General features: G+C 48.3%; 1 protein-coding gene and 1 pseudogene across 1 annotated transcript in view; one reads left to right on the top strand and one right to left on the bottom strand.

Moving 5' to 3' along the window:
- Window positions 1-5158: 5158 nt before the first annotated feature.
- The window catches only part of LOC118629772 (protein FAM240B-like), a 38508-nt gene continuing 19070 nt past the window's right edge, over window positions 5159-24596 (bottom strand). The window contains exons 2-3 of the mRNA XM_036261404.1: window positions 18997-19142; window positions 5159-5843 (exon numbers count right to left, since the gene is read on the bottom strand). Of these exons, the coding sequence (XP_036117297.1) occupies window positions 5723-5843; window positions 18997-19139 (264 nt within the window). The 5' untranslated portion in view covers window positions 19140-19142 and the 3' untranslated portion in view covers window positions 5159-5722. The remainder of the gene's footprint in view (window positions 5844-18996; window positions 19143-24596) is intronic.
- LOC118629952 lies at window positions 7408-8703 on the top strand (annotated as a pseudogene).

Genomic DNA, 24596 nt, shown 5'->3' with positions numbered 1-24596 from the left:
CACGCTCCCCAGGGCACCCTCTGCCTCTGGACCTGATCCCTGCTCTGCCTGGGAAAGGGTTGGATTGGATAGGGACACAGAATCCCAGAGGATTTAGGAAATGGATGGGTTGGAGGGTGGGTCCAGTGCAAGCTCATGGAACTCGGGAAGTTGATTGGTTAATTGAAGAAGTACCTGGTCCATCCCAAGCTTCAGAAAATATAATCAGCCTAACAAAGATACTTGCACGCTCTCTCTCTCTCTCTCTCTCTCTCTCTCTCCACCTCTCACCCCCTCTCCCTCTCACCAGTAACTTGCACTTGCCCATTGGTTTGCCATTTTGTAGCAGCCATGCGGGTCTAGCAGTCACCTGGGGCCCGCAGCAGACCGTGCGGGTTCCAAAGGCCTGAGCTTCAATGTAGCACAGAATCTCTGGACCCTGGTCTTTGCTCTGGGCTTGATGAATACAAGGCTGAACTTTTTCCATGGCAGGATGGACAGAGATGAGACATTGGGTACCTGGGGGCAGCCTTCTATTTCCACCCAAAAGACATCTTACCATGGCACAAGCTCCCGGACATGGGTCCCTGGAGTGCTTTCGTTGTGACTCCGTGAAAGAACATGATTTCCACCAGCAAGACATCCAGGGGATAAAGCTTGTTCCAGACCTGTCTGAGTCAGTCACCCCACCCCCCTTCTCTCAGCTTCGCTCTCCTGCATGTTGGTGTCCTTCTTGGGCAACACTCTCCCGTGATGACCGACAGCAGTTCCGGGCTCCATCATCACTGCTGCAGACCCAGAAAAACATGTTCCCCCTCCCTACAGTCCTAGTCCAGGCCCAGGCTCCGGCTTCCCCTGGACCCATTTGGATTATGGCCATCCCTGAGCCAATCTCTGCACTTTTTTGATGGGTCAGGCTGTGTCATAGGCCTAGGGCTGGGGTTAGCCCTCCCTTTGCCACAGGAAGGTGAGTTAAAGATGGTGTTTTCCCTGCACCCATTTCAGGCTGTTATATGGGATGGTGGGATTGACACCAGTCAGGCCGAACCAATAGCTCCAGTATGCGAGGGGGTGCTGTGAGCCAGAGGTTGTCAGCTCACCCTCTAAGGGCAGTTCCACTTCTGAGAATTTATCCCCAGCAGATAACTGGGCAGGCATGCTATGTATCTCTATCTCTATCTCTATCTCTATCTCTATCTCTATCTCTATCTCTATCTCTATCTCTCTCTCTCTCTCTCTCTCTATCTATCTATCTCTATCTCTATCTCTACCTCTCTCTATATATATATACATATATATCTATATCTCTATATCATTTCTATATCTCTATCTATCAATCATCGATCTCTCTCTGTATATATATTTATTTATAAGATGCTCATTGAAATGTTGCTTATCATAGTGAGAAGCTGAAAAGTCTTTAAAGTTTAAATAAATTATTGACGTCCAAATACTATGCAACCATCAAAATGATGATGTGAGTCTGTAATCATTAATTTTGAGATGTCCAGACATATTGGTGAATGAAAACACAGGTTACAGAAATCATTTGTGGCAAGGTTACAATTTTGAAAAGGTATTTATCTTTTTTATTCTACATGAAGAGAGATGCTCAATAGTTTTCTAAATATTGTATTAGCAGTGTTGGACTGCGTGGTGGACTTTGGGTAATTTTTTACAAGCTTATTACTTTCCTGAATTTTTACCACGAACATGTCTATTTCTATAATTGGAAAAAGTACAATTATTTATTCTTTTCAAAGCGAATTCTAATGTAATCTAAGAGTCTCGGCATGGGGCACCCTGCTTTGGCCTTTGGAATCTGTATGTTCTCAAGGAGCAGGTTGGCCCGCGGAGGCTGAGGGGTGGCCCCAATGTCCGGTCCTCGTCATGGTTCCAGTGGTTCTGTGCTCGTGGTGTTTGGGTGAGGCGTCTCAGTGTTGCGGGACATCCTCTGATTTTCCCAACAGTCTTTGGGCGCTGTTCGTCTGAATGCCTAGGACAGTAAATCTTTGACCAGTGTCGGTCTCCCTCCGCCACCCCTTCTCCGTGTCCCCCGGGGCACAGCCCGTCTCCTGCTCCCCCGGCTGGTGCACGCGCCCAGCTTATCAGCACCAGAAGCAGCCCGAGCGTCTGGAGGTCGAGAGCTCTCAAGTCAACTGCTTGGGGAAGAAGGACACGTTCTGCTTCCATTTCTCCCATCACTGCTGTGGAATCATTTGTCCAAACTTCCAAAGAACCTTCGTTGCTACACGCCAGTCAAACCTAAGTCAAGTTGTGGTTTAAATTCAGTAAAGCCTCTTAGAGCAGCTGAGCTCGCCTCTCAGTTGCTACATTCCAAGACTTTGCCATTTTCCAGCCTGCATTTCACACAAGGTTATTAAAGGAAGCGCTCATGAATTTTGAGATAAACGTTGAAGGTACAGTGGTGTTTACCTTGAGTCTCAGCACGAGGCAAACGTGCCCGGCGTGTCCCTGTACTCCACCACTTAGAGCCCTCTTACTTGTACTTTCTCACCTTGAACAGAGGGGAGGGTCACGTGGGTGTACTTTCCAGCCGGGCTGTTTGGGCACCCGCAGTCTTAGCAGAGACAATCCCTAACATCTGTGGAGTGCATTCCCCACACGCTGCCAGGGCGGTTTCACTCAGCTGCTAAGGCCCGGTCTTAGCAACTTACTGCCCTGCTTAGCGACCTTTGAAGAGTCTCCATTGCTTTTGTGGTCAAGTCCAAACTCCTTAGCCAGCGTTTCAAGGGCTTCCCCATTTAACCCCAACCTCCCTCTCCTTTCCTCCCCCCTCCCCTTGCTGAGGGCACAGCGGGTTCCTGGGGTGCTGTTGCCCCTGCTTCACAGACCACATTCTCTCTGTGAGGCCCAAGGCTCAGTCCCCACTGGTACCGGAACCAGCTCTGCTGTCTCTTAAGGCCCATATTCTTTTTACTTAACCCATGCTAACTGTTAGCTAACCTAAGTTAACATCTTGTTTCAGGCTCCCCAGGCCTTGCTTTCCTACATTCAGTCCACAGCAGGACCCAGGCACCCCCTCTGCTCGCCCCCTTTCTCAGAGCAGCCTCTTCGTTCATCTCGCCCCGTCTCGGGCCAGCTCCCTCTCATCTGTTTTCCCAGTAAACCTGAAATTCTGCCAAAGCCAGTCTGCTTATGGTACTGGTTACCACACAGAAGCTTTTCATTTTCACACAGACAGCTATGTCTGTGTTTCCTCTACAGCTTCGAGGTTTTTAGACTTATGATGGGTGTCTCAGCAGGACTTCCCTGCCCCGAGACTTCTAAGGCAAATGAGGAGCCAGGGGTTAAGTCTACGATGTTTAAGAGTTTGTACCCAGCAACAGAGCAAGACAACTTCAGAAAAAGGGGCAATAGGTCTTCCCAAGCAATTCACAGAAGAGGAATTAAGCTAATAAACACATGAAAGGAAACCCCTGATCACCAGGGGTCAAAGAAACAAGGCGATGTCACTCTGCAGCCCTCAGAGCAGAAGAAAAAGGACAGTGACCACGCTCACTGCTGGCAGGGGGCAGGGAGAAGGACATTCTCAGAAATTGCTCATTCAGGTGGGAATTTCTCCAGCCTTTCTGGAAAGTATTCTGATAACATTTTAAAAGTGAGAACTGCAATACTGTTTGTTCCGATTTTCCATCCCCGGGGATCTAATTTCCAGCACAAAACCACACGTGTTAAGGACCCATGGACCAGAGTGTCTTCTGCTGTTACGGTTGGAATAGCAGAAGCCTGGAAACGGGGTGACTGCTCATCTCTAGAGTTTTTGATTTTCTTATGAAACACCCACGTCATAGTAAAATGTGACCCCATGGGCAATGTGAAGTGTAGCTCAATTAACCTGGAAGCATTTGTATGAGGAGACTTGAGTGAGGAAACCAAGGTGCAGAAACATGTGATATGATCCTGTTTTGTGAATGTTTCCACACAAACACATCACACAGAGCCCTTTAGAGTTTGTGTGACGTGTGTGTTAGTGTGAGTGTGTGTGTGTGTGTACATGGCTATGTGAACACAGAGAAAACTGCCTGAGGACCCACACTAGGGTATTAACATGGTTTAGGAGATGCAGGCGTTGCCAATGCCAGAGAATAGGAAAAAAAGAAGGGAGCAAGCCAAGCAGCAAAGACAAAGGAGAAAAGGTTAATAATACACTGTAACAAAGTCATATCAGCATGCATGATGTGATCCTACTTGTGAACTTTTATATATTATATACGCGTGTGTGTATTACAAAATCTGAAAAATTTAGAAATGCAAATCTAATCAGTTCCTTCTTCCTATAACTTGTCAGTGGCTCTCTGTGACCCTGTGGATCAATCCAGATTCTTCACTGTGGGCTCTGGAAGGCCCTGCTTAGCTCTCCACCCTCCCATAGAACAGCTCCCGTCCTCTGTGTCAGGGGCACACATCTCCTGAGGAACCCCCAGCCTCGGCCCCGCAGCCCCCCGGTGCCAAGGGCATTCCTCAGCTCCTCACATCTGCTGTTCTTCTCTGCCAAGGGCATTCCTTCTTCCTACTCTCCTGGATGACTCTTACTCCTTTTTATAGGTCTCTGCTAAAACACTGGTTTCTTGGGATTTTTCCTAAGCCTCAAACATTGATGTGTATTCCCAATGGTTCTTTGTCCTTACTAATATTCTATTTCATTATTAGCTTTTTTCCCCCACATTTTCCCAGTTGTAGTTTACTGTTTACTTGTTGTATCCAGATTGGATGGAAGCCCGGAGCAGGGTCCTGAGGCTTGCACCCTGGATCTCAGAACCGTGGTGACAAGGAATCACCTCGGCAACCCTCACGCCGCTGCATGGCTCTCTCAGCCATGATGAGCCCTTCTAGTTTCTTAGGGGCAGCAGTTCATACCACCAGATGGCATCCCTAGCACTGTCCCAGATTATCTGCCACCTCACCCCCTGGGTCCCTTGGCTGCCCAGGGCTTCCCACCTGCTCTGCTCCTGTCTCCTGGAGAGGAGTCCCTGGGCCCAGGAGCCCTAGTGGCGATGGAATCGCTCCTGCCCTGTGATCGTGATCGGGCCCGAGAGGAGGCTGCAGGGAGGGTGACCTGAGACTCCAGAACAGCTGGAGCCGACATGTGCATCGCACCGGAGAACTAACCAAGCCGGGGAGTCAATGCAAGGCACACACCAGTGAGGGCACAGCAACCAAGTTTATTGAACATTATCTTGTGTTTTGCCTACTTCTAACGTTTACGAAAAAAAGCAATCCAATTCATATGAAGAGAACAAAATTTAGTTTTGTTTATTTCCAAACCATATTGCTAATAAAGTTTACTCTTTATAATCATTGCTTTACTTCTGTAAGAGGTTGCATTTTTGTCTTCACACAAAGGGGGGACAGGAAGAAAAGATTGCACGACTGTTTTCCCCAAAGACAGAGAAGAGCCCGATTCCCATCAAGATCACTGTCCCTGGTCAGCTTAGATAAAGCATTCCAATTTCAAAAGGAGAAGGAAATGTGGAAACAAATTCCACCACATGGATCTCTGAAACTGGGGGAGTGCTAATTCCACAAGCTTCATGTCCCATGGGCGGTCATCCTGTCCTCTGCAGGGAGGGATGAGTTGGATAATGACTTCCAATAGCCCAGGGGAGGATTCACATGTAAATCCTCTACACGCGGGAGAACAAACAGAGAGTCCTGTTTAGTAAGTCAGCATAATGGGGGTGTTAGTTTTATCTCCTAGGAAAGTGCCCTTGGCAGCTGGTTATCTTTGGGACGAGGCAGGCGGCTTCCAGCCCGCCGTGTTCGCCTGCTTCTGCTTCTCCTCAGGATTGTCCAGCATCCGTAGTCTCTCCTCCAGTCTCCGCTTCCATTCTTCTCTGAGCCTGGGGAGGAGACACAGCGGCTTAGAGCGTTTCCTTCACACCCGCTGCTGCAGACGGTATTCTGCCTTCTAGTATTACGAGAGAAACACATGCCTTTCACAAATTAGTAAGAAAAAAATGAATAGACAAATGAGCAAAGTCTCTGACTATATCATGTCCCCCCGAAGTTTATTCCTTCCTAAATTGATATGTGGACTCAAAGTAATCTCAGTCAAAATCCCAGCAGGAACTGTTTTGCAGAGCAGAATAAGCTGATTCTAATGAGGTATCACCTCACACCTGTCAGAATGGCCGCCATCAACAAATCATCAAACAACAAGTGTTGGCGAGGGTGTGGAGAAAAGGGGACTCTAGTACACTGTTGGTGGGAATGCAGACTGGTGCAGCCACTATGGAAAACAATATGGTGTCACCTCAAAAAATTAAAAATTGAACTCCCATTTGACCCAGTGATCCCACTTCTAGGAATATACCCTAAGAAGCCTGAAACACCAATCAGAAAGAATATATGTACCCCCATCTTTGTAGCAGCACTATTTACAATCGCTAAGATCTGGAAACAGCCCAAGTGCCCATCAGTAGACGAATGGATTAAAAAGCTGTGGTACATATACACAATGGAGTACTACGCAGCGGTAAGAAAGAAAGATCTCTTATCCTTTGAGACTACATGGAGGGACTTGGAAAGTATCATCCTAAGTGAAACAAGCCAAGCAGAGAAAGACAAATTTCATATGATCTCACTGATTTCTGGAATATAATGAACATAACAGTTTGAGGACAATCCCCTAAGGAGTGGGGAGCTGAGAGAGGGATGAACAACAGACTTTATATGCATGTAGGCATGAACAGAGGACATGGACAACAATCGGGGGAAGGGGCAGGGAGGGAAGGGGGAGGGGGGAATCACTGGGGGAAAAAAGGAGAATCATTTGTAACAAAAATTAATCAATAAAAAAAAAAAAAGAATAAGCTGATTCTAAGTTTTATATGGAAAAGCAGAAGAAATAGATTAGTGAAACCAATTTTGAAGAAGAAAATTGGAGAACTCACACTACGTGATTTTGAAACGTAATTTAAGGCAACCACCATCAAGACAGTGTGATGTTGGTGAAGAGCTGTTCCAAACAGATCAACGCAATGTCTGAGATTCCAGGAATGAATACACACAAATGTGGCCAACTGGTGTTGACAAAGGGCAAAGACAGCTCCGTGGAGGAAGCCATGTTCACACACACACACACACACACACACACACCCCAAATGGGGCTAGGGCATCATACACCCAAATTCAAAAGAAAAGATGGACTTTGATCCCTATCCCACATCTTATACAAAAGTAATCATAGATCTAATATAAAATGTAAGTCTACGACTACTAGGGAAAAACCCCACGAGATGATGCCTTCATTATTTCCCTTGGGCTAAGGGAAGAAGTCTTAGACACCACACGGAAGGCAGGATTCGCGCGCCCACCAGGCAGGCAGCGGGTCTGACTGGCAGGCTCTCCAGCTTCCCGAGCTTCACCCTCCCTGCTCCGTCCCGCTCAGGCCGCCCACCAGGGTCGCGGGGGCTGCAGATGGTCCGCGAGCAGCTGCTGAACAGGGGACTCGCTACACCAACCTCTGGAACACTGGCGAGGGCGCCTACCACATGGTGTGCTCTGCTTATAGTAATGTCAACAAAGTTCCAGCAGCAGCAAGAAAACCAGTCCTTTTGAGCACCAGACTACTGCCAGAGAACCCGAGGTTCAGACACAAGAACATTGTTTGAATCAATGATACTGTTCCAGACCCAACCATGGAGCAAATGAAAGATGTATGTGTAGTACAGGGTCTCATAAAACAGATCTCTACAGGCTGTTGGAGACACAGCGCCTCAGCAACGACCACATCTGCCCTTTTCTTTACCAGATCCTCAGAGGGTTAAAATATATCCATTCAGCCACCGTACTGCTCCAACCTCAAACCTTCCAGCCTGCTGCCCAATACCCCCTGCAACCTCAAGATCTGTGATCTTGGCTTGGCCCACATCGCAGATCCAGACCATGATCACACCGGGTTCCTGACAGAGTATGTAGCCACACGTTGCTACAGGGCTCCAGAAATTATGCTGAATCCCAAGGGCTATACCAAGTCCACTGATATTTGGTCTGTGGGCTGGCTGCAACCTGGCAGAGATGTTCTCCAATAAGCCCATCTTCCCAGGAAGGTGTGCTCTGGACCAGTTGAACCACATTCCGGGTATTCTTGGATCCCCATCGCAGGAAGTCCTGAATTGCATCATCAGTTTAAAAGCTAGAAACGATTTGCTTTCTCTCCCCCACAAAAATAAGATACCATGGAACAGGCTGACCCCAAATGCTGACCCCAGAGTTCTGGGTTTACCAGACAAAATGTTGACCTTCAACCCTCACAAGAGGATTGACACAGGCCAGGCGCTGGCCCACCTGTATTGGGGGCAGTATTATGACCCAAGTGACAAGCCCATCGCTGAGGCACCATTCAAGTTTGACATGGGAGTAGATGACTTGCCTAAGGAGAAGTTCAAATAACTTTTATCCTTACCCGAGGACATTTTTTGTTTCACATTTATCTTCAGATAGAGCGGGAGGGAGAGAGGGAAGAAGAGAGAGAAACATCGATGTGAGAGAGACACACCGACTGGTTGCCACCCGCACGACCCCAACCAGGGCCAGGGACAAACTGCAACCGAGGTATGTATGTGCTCTTAGCGGGACCCAAACCTGGGCCTCTCCAGTGCGTGGGTCAACACTCTAATCACTGAGCCAAATTGGCCAGGGCTCAAAGATCCCATTTTTGAAGAGATTGCTAGCTTCCAGCCAGGATATCGATCTTAAATTTGTCAGGACAAGGGATCGGAGGACTGGACGTGCTCAGACATGAGAGTTCTTCTTCCCAGTTCTTGACCCTGATCCTGTCCCGGCCTTTTCACCTTGACTCCTTTGAGCTGTCCGGAGGAGTGGTTTCTGGTAGTGGTGGCTTTTATGTTTTCAAAGAATTCCTTCAGTCTAGAGAACTGTTCCTGGCACCTCTGTGTGTGTCACTGGTCATGACCTGTGGCAGTGTGTACCTTCAGCCCACCTACTGCTTACCATTTTTTTAGTCACTGATGACTTCTGGTCCCCCCTCCTTAGTCCTGTCTTACATGACACCCCGCTGACATGTATAGTCAGTCACACCAGAGACAATTTTGTCCAAGTTGGCTCTCGTCACTGGCATCTCACTTTGTGGTGGGGAAGGCTACTCCCCAGGGAACTCTCAGTCAGTGCCAGCCCCTTATTGGCACGTCACCTTTCCACGTAATTGTTTCCCGAGAGCAGGAACTCGGGGAGACACCTGGGATGACGGCACAGCCCGCAGCAAGTGCTCCCGTCCCTGGAATCTTTGCAGGCACTTGTCAGCGTCTTTTCTCATGTCATGTTTGTCACTAACATTGAAGTTCTGTGCTATTGGCTCAGCTTTTAGAAAACGCAGTCAGTCATTCTGGTAAATAAGAGAAAGATGTACCACTCTCGGCAAGTACATCTGTAGATTTGCTGTGTTTACTGGTGCTGTTTATAAAGGCATCACTTGCCAAAATGTGTTCCATGCAGAACACAGTGTTTGCAAGACTTATGCAAGAAGCTTTAGGGGATTTAGTGAAAGATCAAAGGTCACAGCAGGGTGCTGAGGAAAGTGTCTGGAGAAGTAGCCAGCTGGCCGCCTGATGTCACTTGGGTACGTGTACCCCAAACTCCTTCCCATGGTGTGCCACAGCCAATCTAACCACAGTCAGTGCCTGAGGATTTAGCAGAGGGTAACACTGAGTCTTTAAATGAGAAGGTATACAATTTCCCTCCTACAGCATGTCAGCATCTCCAGTTCATTTTCAACCTATGATACAACAGTCTGTAATAAAGTCTTCATGAGCTCATGAACAACAATAAAAGGGAGTTAGGGCTTCAACATTTGAATTGGGGGGCATAATTCAGTTCATAACTGCCAAAGCAAAATAATATTCTATTACAGGAAAATGAACATACAGTAAAAATTTGTAAAATAGATTCAACCTTATGTTTTACTCTTGTAAATAACTCCAAACATGAGTGTAACAACACTTAATATTTTTTCCATTTATCAGTCTATTTTCTTCAGAGAGCTCCCAGAGGTGAATAACTTAGAAGGCATAAATACTTTGAAGGCTCTTGAAACCTATGCCCAAACTGGCTCCAGGACACTTCTTAGAACTCCGCTCAATTACGGGCCCAGGAGGGAATGGAGAGAACCCAAGGGGCAGCCTGTTGGTGGTGGCGGTTGCTCAGGCAGGTGAGCAACCAAGGGTGGGAGCTTAAATACTGAGAGAAGAATTGGGAACAGGGCAGGATGGCTGCACTCCTCATTCTACCTCAACTTTAAATAAAAGTAAAGGACACAGCCTGCCTGGTTTTGTTCAGTGGTTAGAGCGTCAGCCTGTGGACCAAAAAGTCACAGGTTCGATTCCGGTCAAGGGCATGTACCTCAGTTGCAGTTTGGTCCCTGGCCCATCGATGTTTTTTCTCTTTCCCTCCCTCCCTCCTACCCTATCTGAAAATCAATGAAAAAATATCCTCAGGTGAGGATTAAAAAATATATATATATATATGGACATAAACATGGTTTGCTGTTTGAAAGGGGGGATAAAACGTGGAACTGCCGCTCTCACATCAGTAGGCAGCTGCCTCACACACAGGTGTTTCCACATTTTACTAAGAAGTGATGATTTATGGAGCTTATGTGGCCTTCCATTGCTATCCACTTATGAGTAATTTTCATGGTTATATTTCTTCATTACGGTTATAAAATATTCATTCTATACTTTAGTTTTTTTTTTAAGGATTTTTTCCTTTATTGATTTTAGAGAGGGAGGGAGAGAGATAGGAACATTGATGAGGGAGAACAATGACTGCCCGCCTCCTGCATGCCCCTCATGGGGACCGGGCCCACAACCTGGGCATGTGCCCTGACCAGGAATAAAACTGGTGACCTCTTGGTGCCTGGGTTGACGTTCAACCCCTGAGCCATATCAGCTGGGCGATACTTTAATGTTAAACCGACCTCTCTAGTGTTAAGACTGTCTAGGCTCACAAGTTCTTGTTAAGTATCTCTGAAAAGTTCTGTTACTAAATCTGCCTCCAAAAGTACATAGATTTGGTCACTGGGATCTTTTAAAGCCACTAGTAAGAATTGGTGTCTGTGTGTTTCATTGAACTGGAGGGACTTCTTGACATAACTTAGATTCATTCATTAATTAAAGGGGCAAAAGCCAATAGAAGCACACCATGAGAATAAGTTGGCTATATGGAATTTATAATAAAGAACATTGTATATTTTCTTATCATTTGCAATCAATGTTACACATCCTTTATACCAGTAAAAAATTTATATATATATATATATATATACACACACCATGCATTTATATATTTTTTCCACCGAGCCTGTCAAACATTTATCAGCACACCGCAATGTCCCCCCATTGTTTCTCTCACAAGTGCTGTCCCCAATAAATCTCATACCCATCTAATCTCACCTTGTCCTCAACTTCTTGAAGGACCCAGATGAACACATTTAGAATGAATTTATTCCAGGAACAAAATTTAGGAATCTGGGATTTATGACACATTTATTCACTTTTAATAGCAGCTGTTAATTACTATTTATTGCTAGATATGACGGATTCAGGATCTCCTCTAAGCAAGTTCCCTTTGCATACTGTCCTGTGACTACACCATTGCTGCCCGTTTCTGGGCAGCATTTTTCACTGTCATGTCATTTGTGCTTATCTTTGGTGGTGAATATAAGTGAATATATGCACCTTTTACTTTTCAGTAAGAAAGGTCCATATAAGGAAGACATATATAGATATAGAGGAGCAATGCAACATTAAGCTTGAAGAGAACATTTTTCTATATGCTTTGAAATATTGACCTCACTTTTCAAATGGAGACCAAATAATGTTTTTTATTTATTGTTTTCTATTTATCTAATTTGTTGAGGAGCTGTAGTTAATATCTAGGAACACAAGTTATCCTTGATAAATATGGAGTTAGACTAGAAAGCAGGATGGTGTTCCTGAGATTGTTGAACTAGAATCATGTTTTCACTGGGAACCAGTGAAGATTAGCTGGGCACGTGGTCAGATTCCCTCTGTCACACGCTCGGTGCTCTCTCCATGTGTCAGTGTGAGTCCTCCAGGAAGCAGATTTGGAGGAATCACTCACAGGAGGTAAGGCGGGGAGGGAGCCGAAGTGGTCAGGGAGAGCCTCAGACGCCCGGGCTGAGAAAGGACAGAGAAGGAAGCAAAAGCCCACACAGGAGCCCAGCTCTGAGTGAGCTGGGCCTGGGCTGATGGGGTGTCCCTGAGCGAAACTCGCCCACCAGAGGAGCCCTGTCATGTAGAAATTGCCCAGGACTCGCTCCCGTGCCATGACCCGTCATTGTCGCGGTCTTAGCTCAAAGCAATGGCAGATCCAGGGAGGCGGCGGCTGGAGCTCATGGTCAGCTGTGCTCCGTCGCCAGTTATTCGAAGGCGCTCTGAGGAGAAGTCTGTGGCTTCCCCGTGCAAAGAAGAGTAGCAAACTAGCAATCCCTGTCATGAGGGCATTGACAGTTCCCCGAGTTCTCGGTCTCCTTTCAGATCCCAGTATTCCAGTCGTAAACTCTACACTTTATTTTAATATCAAAGGTCAGATGATGCTTTTGCCGCTCGTGCTCCAGTGCGGGAGAGAACATGCCTTTGTGGCTGTCTGTCCTTCAGAGAGAAGGACCTGACTTGGGTTTTCCAGGGACATCATGTCAGCCATCAGCACAGGCTGCGGCCTCACACATCCCACTGACCATCTCATTGACCAGCCACGTTCTTTCCCTCTCTGTTTGAATAAAAATCTAACTAAATTTTTTCTTACTGGCTGTTTTTTGTATACTAAGTCCTTTTTAAAAAAAAAAAAATTATTGATTTCTTTAGCTAGAGAGGAAGGGAGAGGAGGAGAGAGATAGAAACATCGATGTGAGAGAAACATTGGTCAGCTGCCTCCTCCACACCCCCCACTGGGAATCGAGCCCGAAATCTGGGCATGTGCCCTGAGCGGGAATTGAACTGGGACCTCTCAGTCCATAGAATGATGCTCAACCACTGCGCCACACCAGCCGGGCTGTAGACTATATCTTATGTTATAAAAAGTTTGAAATGATGATTTCATCTGGCTAGCAGGATATGAGTTGAATATCTTGTTACCTGCAGCTGAAAGCATTCGAGTTGACACAGCTGATAAGCAGGAATTTGAGCAGAGGGAGGTGAGTGGTTGTGAGTTGAAGCTTGATGAACCCCTCTCTCCACTCAATCCACCAGATTTAATGTCTACCTGACACTGTGAGTTCTGCTAAATTCCACAGAGGTATTTTGAAGACCTTACTTCTTGCATAGAAGCCAGTTATAATTACAGGCTGGTCATTAGGTGTCCATATAATTTACCATCTAAACTGAAATACTATTGGAGTAAAAGGAAGTGTGATCCATAATTATAGCAGAATGATAGCTGTACACTGGAATTGTCCCAGCAAACCAGGTGTTTGCTGCCCTTGACTGTTGTTCTCAGGTCGCCTCAGTTATTTGTAAACGGTTTTCCACCTCTCCCACCCATGTTGTGTTGTTCCCTTGTAGTTGGAGTCGGAGAGGAAGGGGGCTTCCCGTTCTGGTGCCAGAGACTTGGCCTTGTGATCTCAGCTGCAGGGCCTCTGCCAGATACCGCGTTTCCAGGGCGGAGGGCGTCTCCGCGTTCTTCCCCGTCAGGGAACCGCAGGCGTGTGTCAATGAGCACATCCACGCAGAACACCGACTTCCTTCCCACCCAGCTTGGTCAGCTCAGCCAAGTGGGAGGGCCACAGGCAACACCGACTTCGTTCTATCAGCAGAGGGGTTGGTGGAACATTTAGAGGGTTTGTCTTTCTTGTCCTCTTAGAACACTCTTGGTTGTGCAGGGACTTGAATTCGCCCATAGAAATGGAGGCGGACTAGCCAGGGCATGTGGGGGGCGTGCACGGTGGAGGCACAGCCAGGGGGCTGGTAGGGCCTGGGGGCTCCGTGGCATCCATGGCTTTGCAAGGGCGCGTTGCATTCAAACTGCTCAGAGCAGTAGGAGTTAGACAGATGTTCTTAGCTCTGGATTTGGTTTGAGAGCATTTATATTTTTTGTGCAACCTGGTTCATCAGAGATATATATATATAGTGTGTTTTAGCAACAATAATGACAAACTGTTGCCTGAGGGATAAAGGGGCCAGATCCCTCCAGGACTCGTGGCGAGAGGTTCTTAGGGTACAGTCGGAATAGGCATATTCGGCAGCCCCCACAGGAGAATGGATGGTTTTCACTGGCGTGGAGTCCTGGAAGAGGGGCAGTTGTGGGTATAGCAAGGCCAGAGTCCAGAGTGTGCGCTCCGTGATGCGGCGGGGTCCAGATGAGGCACCAGGCTAGATTTAGTCCATTCCACTGTGTGGGTCCCGCGTGGCTGCAGGCCACGTGGTGAATGCAGGTGGGAGCCCCACAGGCAGGCTGGTGCAGGCAGCAAGGGGGAGAGAGAGCGAGCGCAAGGGCTGGCTGGGCTCTCCTTTGTCAGGGGATGAAACATTCAGGTTACCCAGCACCTGCAGTGGCCACGCCTATTCTGGCCACTGACTGGCTCCCAGGTGGGCATCTCCCACGTCACTCAGACCTTACTGGGCATGCGTCTAAAATTGCCTTTGTCAGTCCTTTTCCCGTCAATCGTCAATAAGTGGGGAGCAGCCTGTAGTGTTAAACTAGCTGATCTTCCCTTTACTCCTTTCCTATTCAGTAGTAACCAGGTTATTGCAAAGGTATCAAATCCATCAAGTTTTCATTCATTGTTTACCAAGTTAAGAAGGCTTTTGAATTTTTTATTCACAGTTTATAAAGGCAGCAGCACTGGTAAGTGAGACTCGAGAACAGAGAGGGGGACGCAGGAAGCTGCCTCTGCTCCCGCGGTGTGTCCCTGCTCTGCTCCCGCGGTCTGTCCCTGCTCTGCTCCCGCGGTCTGTGCCTGCTCTGCTCCCGCGGTCTGTGCCTGCTCTGCTCCCGCGGTCTGTCCCTGCTCTGCTCCCGCGGTCTGTCCCTGCTCTGCTCCCGAGGTCTGTCCCTGCTCTGCTCCCGCGGTCTGTCCCTGCTCTGCTCCCGCGGTGTGTCCCTGCTCTGCTCCCGCGGTCTGTCCCTGCTCTGCTCCCGCGGTCTGTCCCTGCTCTGCTCCCGAGGTCTGTGCCTGCTCTGCTCCCGAGGTCTGTGCCTGCTCTGCTCCCGAGGTCTGTCCCTGCTCTGCTCCTGAGGTCTGTGCCTGCTCTGCTCCCGCGGTCTGTCCCTGCTCTGCTCCCGCGGTCTGTCCCTGCTCTGCTCCCGAGGTCTGTCCCTGCTCTGCTCCTGCGGTCTGTCCCTGCTCTGCTCCTGCGGTCTGTCCCTGCTCTGCTCCTGCGGTCTGTCCCTGCTCTGCTCCTGAGGTCTGTCCCTGCTCGGCTCCCGAGGTCTGTGCCTGCTCGGCTCCGAGGTCTGTCCCTGCTCTGCTCCCGAGGTCTGTCCCTGCTCTGCTCCTGTGGTCTGTGCCTGCTCTGCTCCTGAGGTCTGTGCCTGCTCTGCTCCTGAGGTCTGTCCCTGCTCTGCTCCTGAGGTCTGTCCCTGCTCTGCTCCTGAGGTCTGTGCCTGCTCGGCTCCCGAGGTCTGTCCCTGCTCTGCTCCCGAGGTCTGTCCCTGCTCTGCTCCCGAGGTCTGTGCCTGCTCGGCTCCCGAGGTCTGTGCCTGCTCTGCTCCTGTGGTCTGTGCCTGCTCTGCTCCCGAGGTCTGTGCCTGCTCTGCTCCTGAGGTCTGTGCCTGCTCTGCTCCCGAGGTCTGTCCCTGCTCTGCTCCCGAGGTCTGTGCCTGCTCTGCTCCTGTGGTCTGTCCCTGCTCTGCTCCCGAGGTCTGTCCCTGCTCTGCTCCCGAGGTCTGTGCCTGCTCTGCTCCTGTGGTCTGTGCCTGCTCTGCTCCCGAGGTCTGTGCCTGCTCTGCTCCTGAGGTCTGTGCCTGCTCTGCTCCCGAGGTCTGTCCCTGCTCTGCTCCTGAGGTCTGTGCCTGCTCTGCTCCTGTGGTCTGTGCCTGCTCTGCTCCCGAGGTCTGTGCCTGCTCTGCTCCTGAGGTCTGTGCCTGCTCTGCTCCCGAGGTCTGTCCCTGCTCTGCTCCTGAGGTCTGTGCCTGCTCTGCTCCTGAGGTCTGTCCCTGCTCTGCTCCTCAGGTCTGTCCCTGCTCTGCTCCTCAGGTCTGTGCCTGCTCTGCTCCTGTGGTCTGTGCCTGCTCTGCTCCCGAGGTCTGTCCCTGCTCTGCTCCCGAGGTCTGTGCCTGCTCGGCTCCCGAGGTCTGTGCCTGCTCTGCTCCTGAGGTCTGTCCCTGCTCTGCTCCTGTGGTCTGTGCCTGCTCTGCTCCTGAGGTCTGTGCCTGCTCTGCTCCTGAGGTCTGTGCCTGCTCTGCTCCTGAGGTCTGTCCCTGCTCTGCTCCTGCGGTCTATGCCTGCTCTGCTCCTCAGGTCTGTCCCTGCTCTGCTCCTCAGGTCTGTCCCTGCTCTGCTCCTGAGGTCTGTCCCTGCTCTGCTCCCGCGGTCTGTCCCTCCTCTGCTCCCGCGGTCTGTCCCTGCTCTGCTCCCGCGGTGTGTCCCTGCTCTGCTCCTCAGGTCTGTCTCTGCTCCAAGCAGTACAGTGCCTCTGCCGTGTTTTTACACTTTTATTTGGGGGCATAGGGATGAAGACTTTCAGCATGAGTATACTTTAAAGATTATTCTTTCAGCTGTGGAAGGAAGAGCAGACTACCTCAATCTTCGATGGGGGTCGTGTTTGTGGCACGTGGGAGATTGGAGAATGAATGCATTTGTTTTATGCACCATTTGCAATTGGTTGCATTTTCTACAATTTTTTTTCTTTAATTACAAAATGGCACAGTATTGTTACAGAAACTTTGGAGAAAATATTGCACACACACAAAATCTGCCATCCCACCTGTCAAATACCACCACTCTCAATATCCGAATGTATTTTCTTCTAATCTTTTTTCTATACAAACAGATAGACTGTGTATGTGTGTATATACACACACACATATATATTTTTTATCCTCACCCGAGGACATTTTTGCATTTATCTTCAGATAGAATGGGAGGGAGATAGGGAGGAAGTGAGAGAGACAAACATTGATGTGAGAGAGACACATCGACTGGTTGTCACCCACACAACCCCGACTGGGGCTGGGGGAAAACTGCAACCGAGGTACATATCCTTAGTGGGAACCAAACCCAGGACTCTCTGGACCACAGGCTGACACTTTAACCACTGAGCCAAACTGGCCAGGGCTACACACATATTTTTACAAAATCAGATCACATTCCAAGTTTTGCTTTTAACATTGCCCAGGACTCCTGGAAGATAAGATGCTGTACAGTAGTCCTGGGGCCTGGTTCCAGCGGGCTCATGGACCAGGACTGAGCGGGGAGCCGGCAGGGACCCCACAGCGGGCTCTCTTGCTCTCCCTGAATCTCCAGGACTGGGCAGTCTAGCAGAGGTCTTCCCGCACGTAGAAAGCCCTGGTTTTGCTATCTGGACAGACAGGAATGTATCTGGAACGACGACAGAACTTGTCTCAGTGTGGAGAGAGGCTACTTCCCTTAGGGGCTTAAGCGAGGTTTTCGTAAGTTGATGTTGATTCCACACGCAAATTCCACGTTTTGCGCTCTGCATGCTCAGAAACACGGAGCACGGTGCCTTGCTGACCAGCAGAACGCTCAGCGGCCTCGCCACTTGCGAGTGGACATCTTGGCGAACAGGCAGCGTGGCTGGGCTGTTCCCGTTTTAGGGACAGAAAATACAGTCTCTGAAAAACTGAGCCGATTCACCTGCTGCGAGGCTCTGCACCTGTGAGGACAGGTGGGGTCCTCTTATCCAAAGCGATGTTGGCACAGGTGACCTGTCTTCTCGCATAAGTAAAGGTTCTCCTCTGAGCACTCTCTTGGCTAGAACAACAACTTCATTTGCCAGTGAGGAAAAGACCACATATTAAGACCCCAAATTCTTAATATGTATAATCCCAGACGTGACCTAACCCTGAAATTTAGGATTCTCTCATGTGCTGGGGATTGCAACCGAGGCGGGGCAGGGAAGATATTTTTAGTTCATCAAGATGTAAACAACAGAACCTCATTTTTATTTGCATAAAAATGCTCATCTTTACCTACAAGTCAATGGTTCTTAGTTGGGGAGCCTTTGCCTTCCAGGGGACATTTGTTAATGTCAGGAAATATTTTGGTGTCCCCGTGGGGCAAGGGAGTCAGTTCCTCTGGCGCCAGAAGCTTTGAGGGGTGCCGCTGAACATCTTACAAAGCACAGGACAGCCCCCACAGCAGAGAATGGTCTGGCCCTAAATGTCAAATGTGCTGAGGTTGAGAAACTGGCAGAGATTGTGGTAAGACTGAAGGAGCAGATGAATGAATCATGTCTTTAATTTTCTATATTTTGTGCTGTTCTGACATCTTAGAAAGCTTGCTGGCCACGGAAAGAGAGCCCTTCCCAGGGCTTGCCCCTTCTCAGAGGCCGCGAAATGCTTGGCTGCTAGCATCTAAACCACCCCTGCCTCTGTGGCTCCAACTTCTTCCTTATCTAACTGCCGCCCGCAAAGTCATGTTGCCCCTGTTCTCAGTCATCCCAGGGCCGGGTGCCAGGCAACTAGGGACCATGTCTATAGACTAAAGCCCTCTGGAATTATTCACAGTAGCCAGTCCTAGACTGTTTACTCTGCCCTTCCTTGACTTTGCCATGGAAACCCCAAGAAAGGCTCTGGCTTAGACTTTCCTTTTGGTGGTAACGTCTGCCACCTGATCGAAACCTGGAGCTTCTGCTGTGGCTCTGCCTGGCAGGTGGCGCCCCCTGTCTGAGACCTCATTCTTCCTTCTCAGCTGCTCTGACGTCGCCATACCAGGCCCAACACTCGCATTCTTAGAACAGGGGGTGATGAACTAGTTCAGTCTCTCATGTTCACAACTGGTCTATTCCTGGGGAAATCTACTTTTCAAAAGTAGGGGAGAAACCATCCACATACTTTCTCAGGGCGCTCTTCCCCTGACGATCTTCCTCTCGTTCCCGGTACCAAGTCTGTTTGCTGATTTCTTTTTCCCAGAAGCTTTTGAGCTCGTGACAAGTTTCACAGCAAAAGACTTCCCGGCGGATGTATTGATTGTTCATCCCCTAGAAAACAAACAAATGAACACACAAGCAAACACAAAAAACAAACCCCAGCCCTCTGAACCAAGAGTGTGTACAAAGTGGATAACTTTGCAAATAGTAAATAGGCACTCAGCAAATGTCACGTCATCCCATCCTTCCTCACAGAATAAGTGACTTCTATGGTTTACTGAGCACACATTGAGCTAGGCATTTTAACACCTTTTAAAATTTTTATTTTAGAGAGAGAGAAAGAGAGAGAGAAACATCAATGAGGGAGAACATTGACTGGCCGCCTCCTGCATGCTCCCCACTGGGGATTTGGTCCATAACCTGGGCATGTCGGTCATGTGCCCCGACGGGGAATCGATCTAGTGACCTCTCGGTGCATGGGTAGACACTCAACCACTGAGCCACACTGGCCAGGCCAAGCTAGTCATTTTAAACACACAAGTCCTCACTACAGCTTGGAGATGGGTGATTGCACACTCATTGGCCTGATGTTAAAACAGAGAATTTGTCTGTTGCCTCATAACTGAAAGAGTAGGAATTTGAACCTAGGTCTGTCTTTCTTCAAAGTAGATTCTCCTCCGTAGATCCTCATCCTAAGAGATGGCCACTGTATTTGAAAATGGTCACACCCAAAACAAGTTTGTTTGGTATGTGTGTATGTACCCCATGAAAATACATATGTTCACTCAAAAATGTTTACTTTTTATCTGAACACTGACCATTCCCAGATCTTAGTTTCTCTGGCAGGCAGGTGGATGCAAAGGTCTGCACAAGAGACTGCCCCTGCCTGGTGGTGCCTGCTCAGAGCACGCCGCAGCCTGCTGGGAGGAGAAAGGCCCTGGGTGTTCACTCTCCTACTGCAAATCCCACTGATCCACGAACCAGGATTTCCCTGGGAAACCATAGGATTGGGGTGGGAAAGGCCTTTAGAAAATGGCATAACACTTCTTTATTACTGTATATGTATCACAGAATAGTAATTCTATGTTATAGAATTATAATGTTTTATAATAGAGAATAATATGTAATATAATACAGAACATATCATTGGTAATATAGAATGATTTATAATGTAGAACAACACAGAATATTTTATATTTTATTTATATTCTGTTTCTTTTTTTTCCTTTATTGGTTTTAGAGAGAGAGGGAGAGAGAGATAGAAACATTGATGAGAGAGAACATCGATTGGCTGCCTCCTACATGCCTCCCACTGGGGATCTGGCCCACAACCCGGGCATTCATCCTGCCTGGGAATCGAACCGGTGACCTCTTGGTGCATGGGTCAACACTTAAACACTAAGCCACACTGGCTGGCCTATATTCTGTTTCTGACAACAGACTGCCACCTGTGTCAGAGAGGAGGCAGGACCTTCCAACTTGGAAGGATGGTAAACGCTCTGAGTAAGAGCAAGCTTGGTTCTTGGAACTGGAAGTAGCTTTAAGAATTCTACAAAGATGGAAAAAAAACACTTCTCTTATTTTTCCTCCTAGACCCAGAATCTTCTGCTCATTTCTGTAGCCAAGGGCATGCGTGGTTCAGGCAGGGTGGGATGAGAGCGGATGGGTGTGTGGAGAGAAGGGAGAGACAAGGTTCTGAGTGCCTGCATCTGCCAGGGGCTCCATGGGTGATTCTCACTTATTGTCACACACAGGTTCGTAAAAGCCATTGTTCTCTCGCTGTGCCCATTAATAAATTGCTGTTTAAAATTGAAATATATATAGTGTAAATTTAAGGTGTACAACATGCCTATTTGACAAATTCATATATATTATAACACGATTCCTACTGTAGTGATAGTACCTCTCACACATCACCTACTTATCATGTCTTTTTCTGGTGGGAATAATTAAGATCTAGATTCTGGGCAAGCCTGACTGTGCTGATACAGTGCTGTTTATGTTCACTACACTGTGCATTAGCTCTCCGGGACTTATTATCCAATTAGCTGCAAGTTTTCACCCTTAAGTAACATCTCTCCTATTTCCCCACCCCTTACCATTGAAAACTACCATTTTACTCTCTCTTTTGGTGGGTTCAGCTTTTTAAATTTTTATTTATTATTTTTAAAATTTTCACCTGAGGATATGTTTATATTGATTTTTGAGAGACAAGGAGGGAGTGAGTGAGAGAAAGAGAAACAATGATGTGAGAGAGAAACATTGATTGCCTGCCATATGCATCCCAGGGTTTGAACCTGCAACCTGGAAATGTGCCCTAACCTGGAATCAAACCTGCAACCTTTTGCTTTGTGGGATGATGCTCCAACCAACTGAGCTCCCCGGCCAGGGTAGCTCAGCTTTTTTTAGATTCTATGTATAAGAGATATCATACAGTATTTGTCTTTCTATGTCTGACATTTCATTTAGCATATGTCCTCAAAGTCCATCTATGTTTTTGAAAATGACAAGATTTTTTTTCTCATGGCTTAATAATATTCTTTCCATTTGATATGTGTGTGTGTGTGTATATATCTCACATCGTCTTTACCCATACATCACTACTCATCAGGGAAATGCAAATCAAAACCACAGTGAGAGATCACCTCACATCTGTTAGAATAGCTATTATCCAAAAGACAAAAAATAACAAATGAAGGATGTGGAGAAAAGGAACCCTTGTGCACTGTTGGTGGGAATGTATGTTGGTGCAGCCACTGTGGAAAACAGTATGGAGAGTCCCCAAAAATTTAAAAATAGGTTTGTTATAAGATCCAGCAGTTACACTGCTGGGTATATACCCAAAGGAAATGCAAAGATACTGAAGCAATATCTGCATTCCCATGTTGCAATTTCAATTGCATTGTTCACAATAGCTACGATATGGAAACAACCTAAGTGTCCATCAATGGATAAATGGATAAGGGAATGGATTTCTGAGACGTGAATTGACCTTGAGGTCATACAGTGTGAGGGTGGAGGAGCCATAAGCATCCAGAGCCAGTCCCCTCCCTGCCACACACACCGGTGGCCCTGGAAAGAGAAGGGGTGACTTTGGTGTCCTCTCCGCCTTGGAGGTGCTCAGAGGTCCTTCACTTTCCTGTGGCTCATGGACACTGAGGATCCTGTGACTTCTCAGAGTAGAGTTTCTTGAAGAAAAATGGCCAGATCTTATTTTGGTTTTTAATATTGTGAAGCTTAGTTATTCTTCATTAAATGAAAATAACTCCTTCCAACTTAATTTTCTCATAAAAAGAGCCTGGAAATGGCAACGGCCCCTCAGGAGTATCCCAGACACTGGGGGAAGGTGGGACTTCAGGGGGAGTTGGGTGGGGTGGTGGTGAGCGTGTACTTTCTGGGTGAGGGAAGCGATCCCGTCCAGCTACCCTGTCGCCTGGCCTTCCCGGCACTGCCGCCTGGTGCTCGCACACATCTCTCCGAGCCTGCCAGGAGCACACTCTGTGCCTTCTAAGGGCATGTTCCCCTTACGTTCTATCCTAGGCTAAGGCGTGGGCACAGAGACTTCTAACACATTCCAAGACCCTCGACATCGAAAGAGTTGTTAACAAACGTAAATATCAGATTTTATGTTTTATTTCTAGCAAGAGAATACGGGGTGTGGGCCCCTCTCAAGCAGTCTGGTTTCTCGTGGATCTAGTGCAAGCTGTAGGGCCATCGCAGCCTCTGATTTCCCTGGGTGGCCTCTGCCTGCATGAATGCCAGGTAAGAAAATAATGCTTTCTTTGAACTGGGAAGAAGGCATTCATGCAGAACTTGCCATTTGACCACACAATAGATAGCACGTGATTTATACACATATCGCTGTGTTCAAAATGCTCCTAAAAATGCCAAGTTCATATTAGATATCTGTTATGCAGAGAAGCAATTTGGTTTAATAGGAATGTTCATCTTTTTTTGAAATTTAGATTTAACATTTTCTACTGAAAAACTTTTCATTAAAAATAAAAAGTCTGGCTGGTGTGGCTCAGTGGTTGAGCGTCAACACCTGCACCACGAGGTCACTGGTTCGATTCCGGGCAGGCCACAGGCCGAGGTTGTGGGCCTGATCCCCAGTGTGGGGCATGCAGGGGGCGGCCCATCGATGTTCTCTCTCATCGATGTTTCTCTCTTTCTCTCCCTCTCCCTTCCTCTCTCTCTGAAATCAAAAAAGGAAAAAGAAAAAAGAAAAAAGAAAAGAGGCTTCCACGGAGCACAGAGGGCTCCCACCACCACCATCACGTCATTTCACACTGCATATTCGCTCCGTTTGGTAAAGAGGGGTGTGCTGGGTATGGATGGAGGATTTATGTAGCAGACCCCACCACTGAGTCGTTATGAGAGAGGTTCAGGGAAGTAGCTGAAAGCAGGTGCTGTTCACACGAAGTCAGGTAAGCACACAGGAAGCCAGGCAGCAGGCTCTGTGGAAGCTGGGGCACGCTGGCTCTGCTTCCTGTTCCCTTTGGGTCCGAAAGCACCTCTGGGGCCTCTGTTTTCATCAAGGAGCGTGAGTGAGGCGCTGTGAACTTCGGGAGGACTGCAGGAAGGATCGTGAGCTCAGATGCCCTCAGAGGCCGAGCAGGCATCACAGAGCGGTGAAGCCAGCAGAGCCGAGACAGGGAGCAGCAGGCACCAGGCACCTGCAGGACACTCGCTGTGCTCCGGGCAGCGCACTCGGGAAGGGCAGAACACTGCCCACCAGAGAAAAGGGGGCTTTCTGCTAAGTGCTGTCGGAGGGCACCCTGGGTGCCCCTCTTCAAGGATGCATTTTCTATCTACAGTTTGGCGTTCTGTCTTCCTTAGCTTTTCTCAGAACCTCTCCTCATGCTCTCGCTGCAGGGCACCCTGAACTCTCTCACATTCTTTCTGCCTCCCTCTTTTCTGCCCAGTCTCTCAACTGCCAGGTTCCTGCCTCTGTGCCCGAGCATGTGAACACCCACCCCCAAACCAGCCAGACGAGCCCAAGCTGTCATCCAGCAGCAGCAGGGTTGGAATTCTACACCAAGCTCTCCTCACCCCCTGGGGACATGTCGACACCACTCTCCTGCCCGCCAGACACAGCAGTGGTCCGCCTCACTCACCAGCCCGGAGGCTGTGCCCTAATGACCGGGATGGCCAGGGAGTGAGAAGGATGACAGATGACTCTTGCCACTATTGTGACTTTGGTCAGTCACTCTTCCTGGGCTCTGAGCCCAAGTTTCATGATCATGAAGTGGAGATGAAGTGTGGTCGTGGAGAGGAAACCGCCCACCACACTGCCAGTCATCCCCCAAACGTTCATCTGCCACCATGGAAACACGTGCTCTCTGGAGCTCAGTCACTTGTCCTGCCACTTACCAGGGAATCACCACATAGTCACATTGTCTTTAGTTTATATATGATATCAAATGCTTTGCTCCTTATGAACTCAGCCTATATTTAAGGTTGATTTGTCTTTGTTGCGGGGCTGACAAGACAGGAAAGCCTCCCATCTCAGGGATGAGATGCTTCCCTTCTTGTCCACGGTCCAGGGCTGGACTGCGTCCAGAG

This window comes from Molossus molossus, unplaced genomic scaffold, assembly GCF_014108415.1.
Source record: "Molossus molossus isolate mMolMol1 unplaced genomic scaffold, mMolMol1.p scaffold_m16_p_14, whole genome shotgun sequence".
Lineage (NCBI taxonomy): Eukaryota > Metazoa > Chordata > Mammalia > Chiroptera > Molossidae > Molossus > Molossus molossus.
This window is presented reverse-complemented; position numbering and strand designations above follow the sequence as displayed.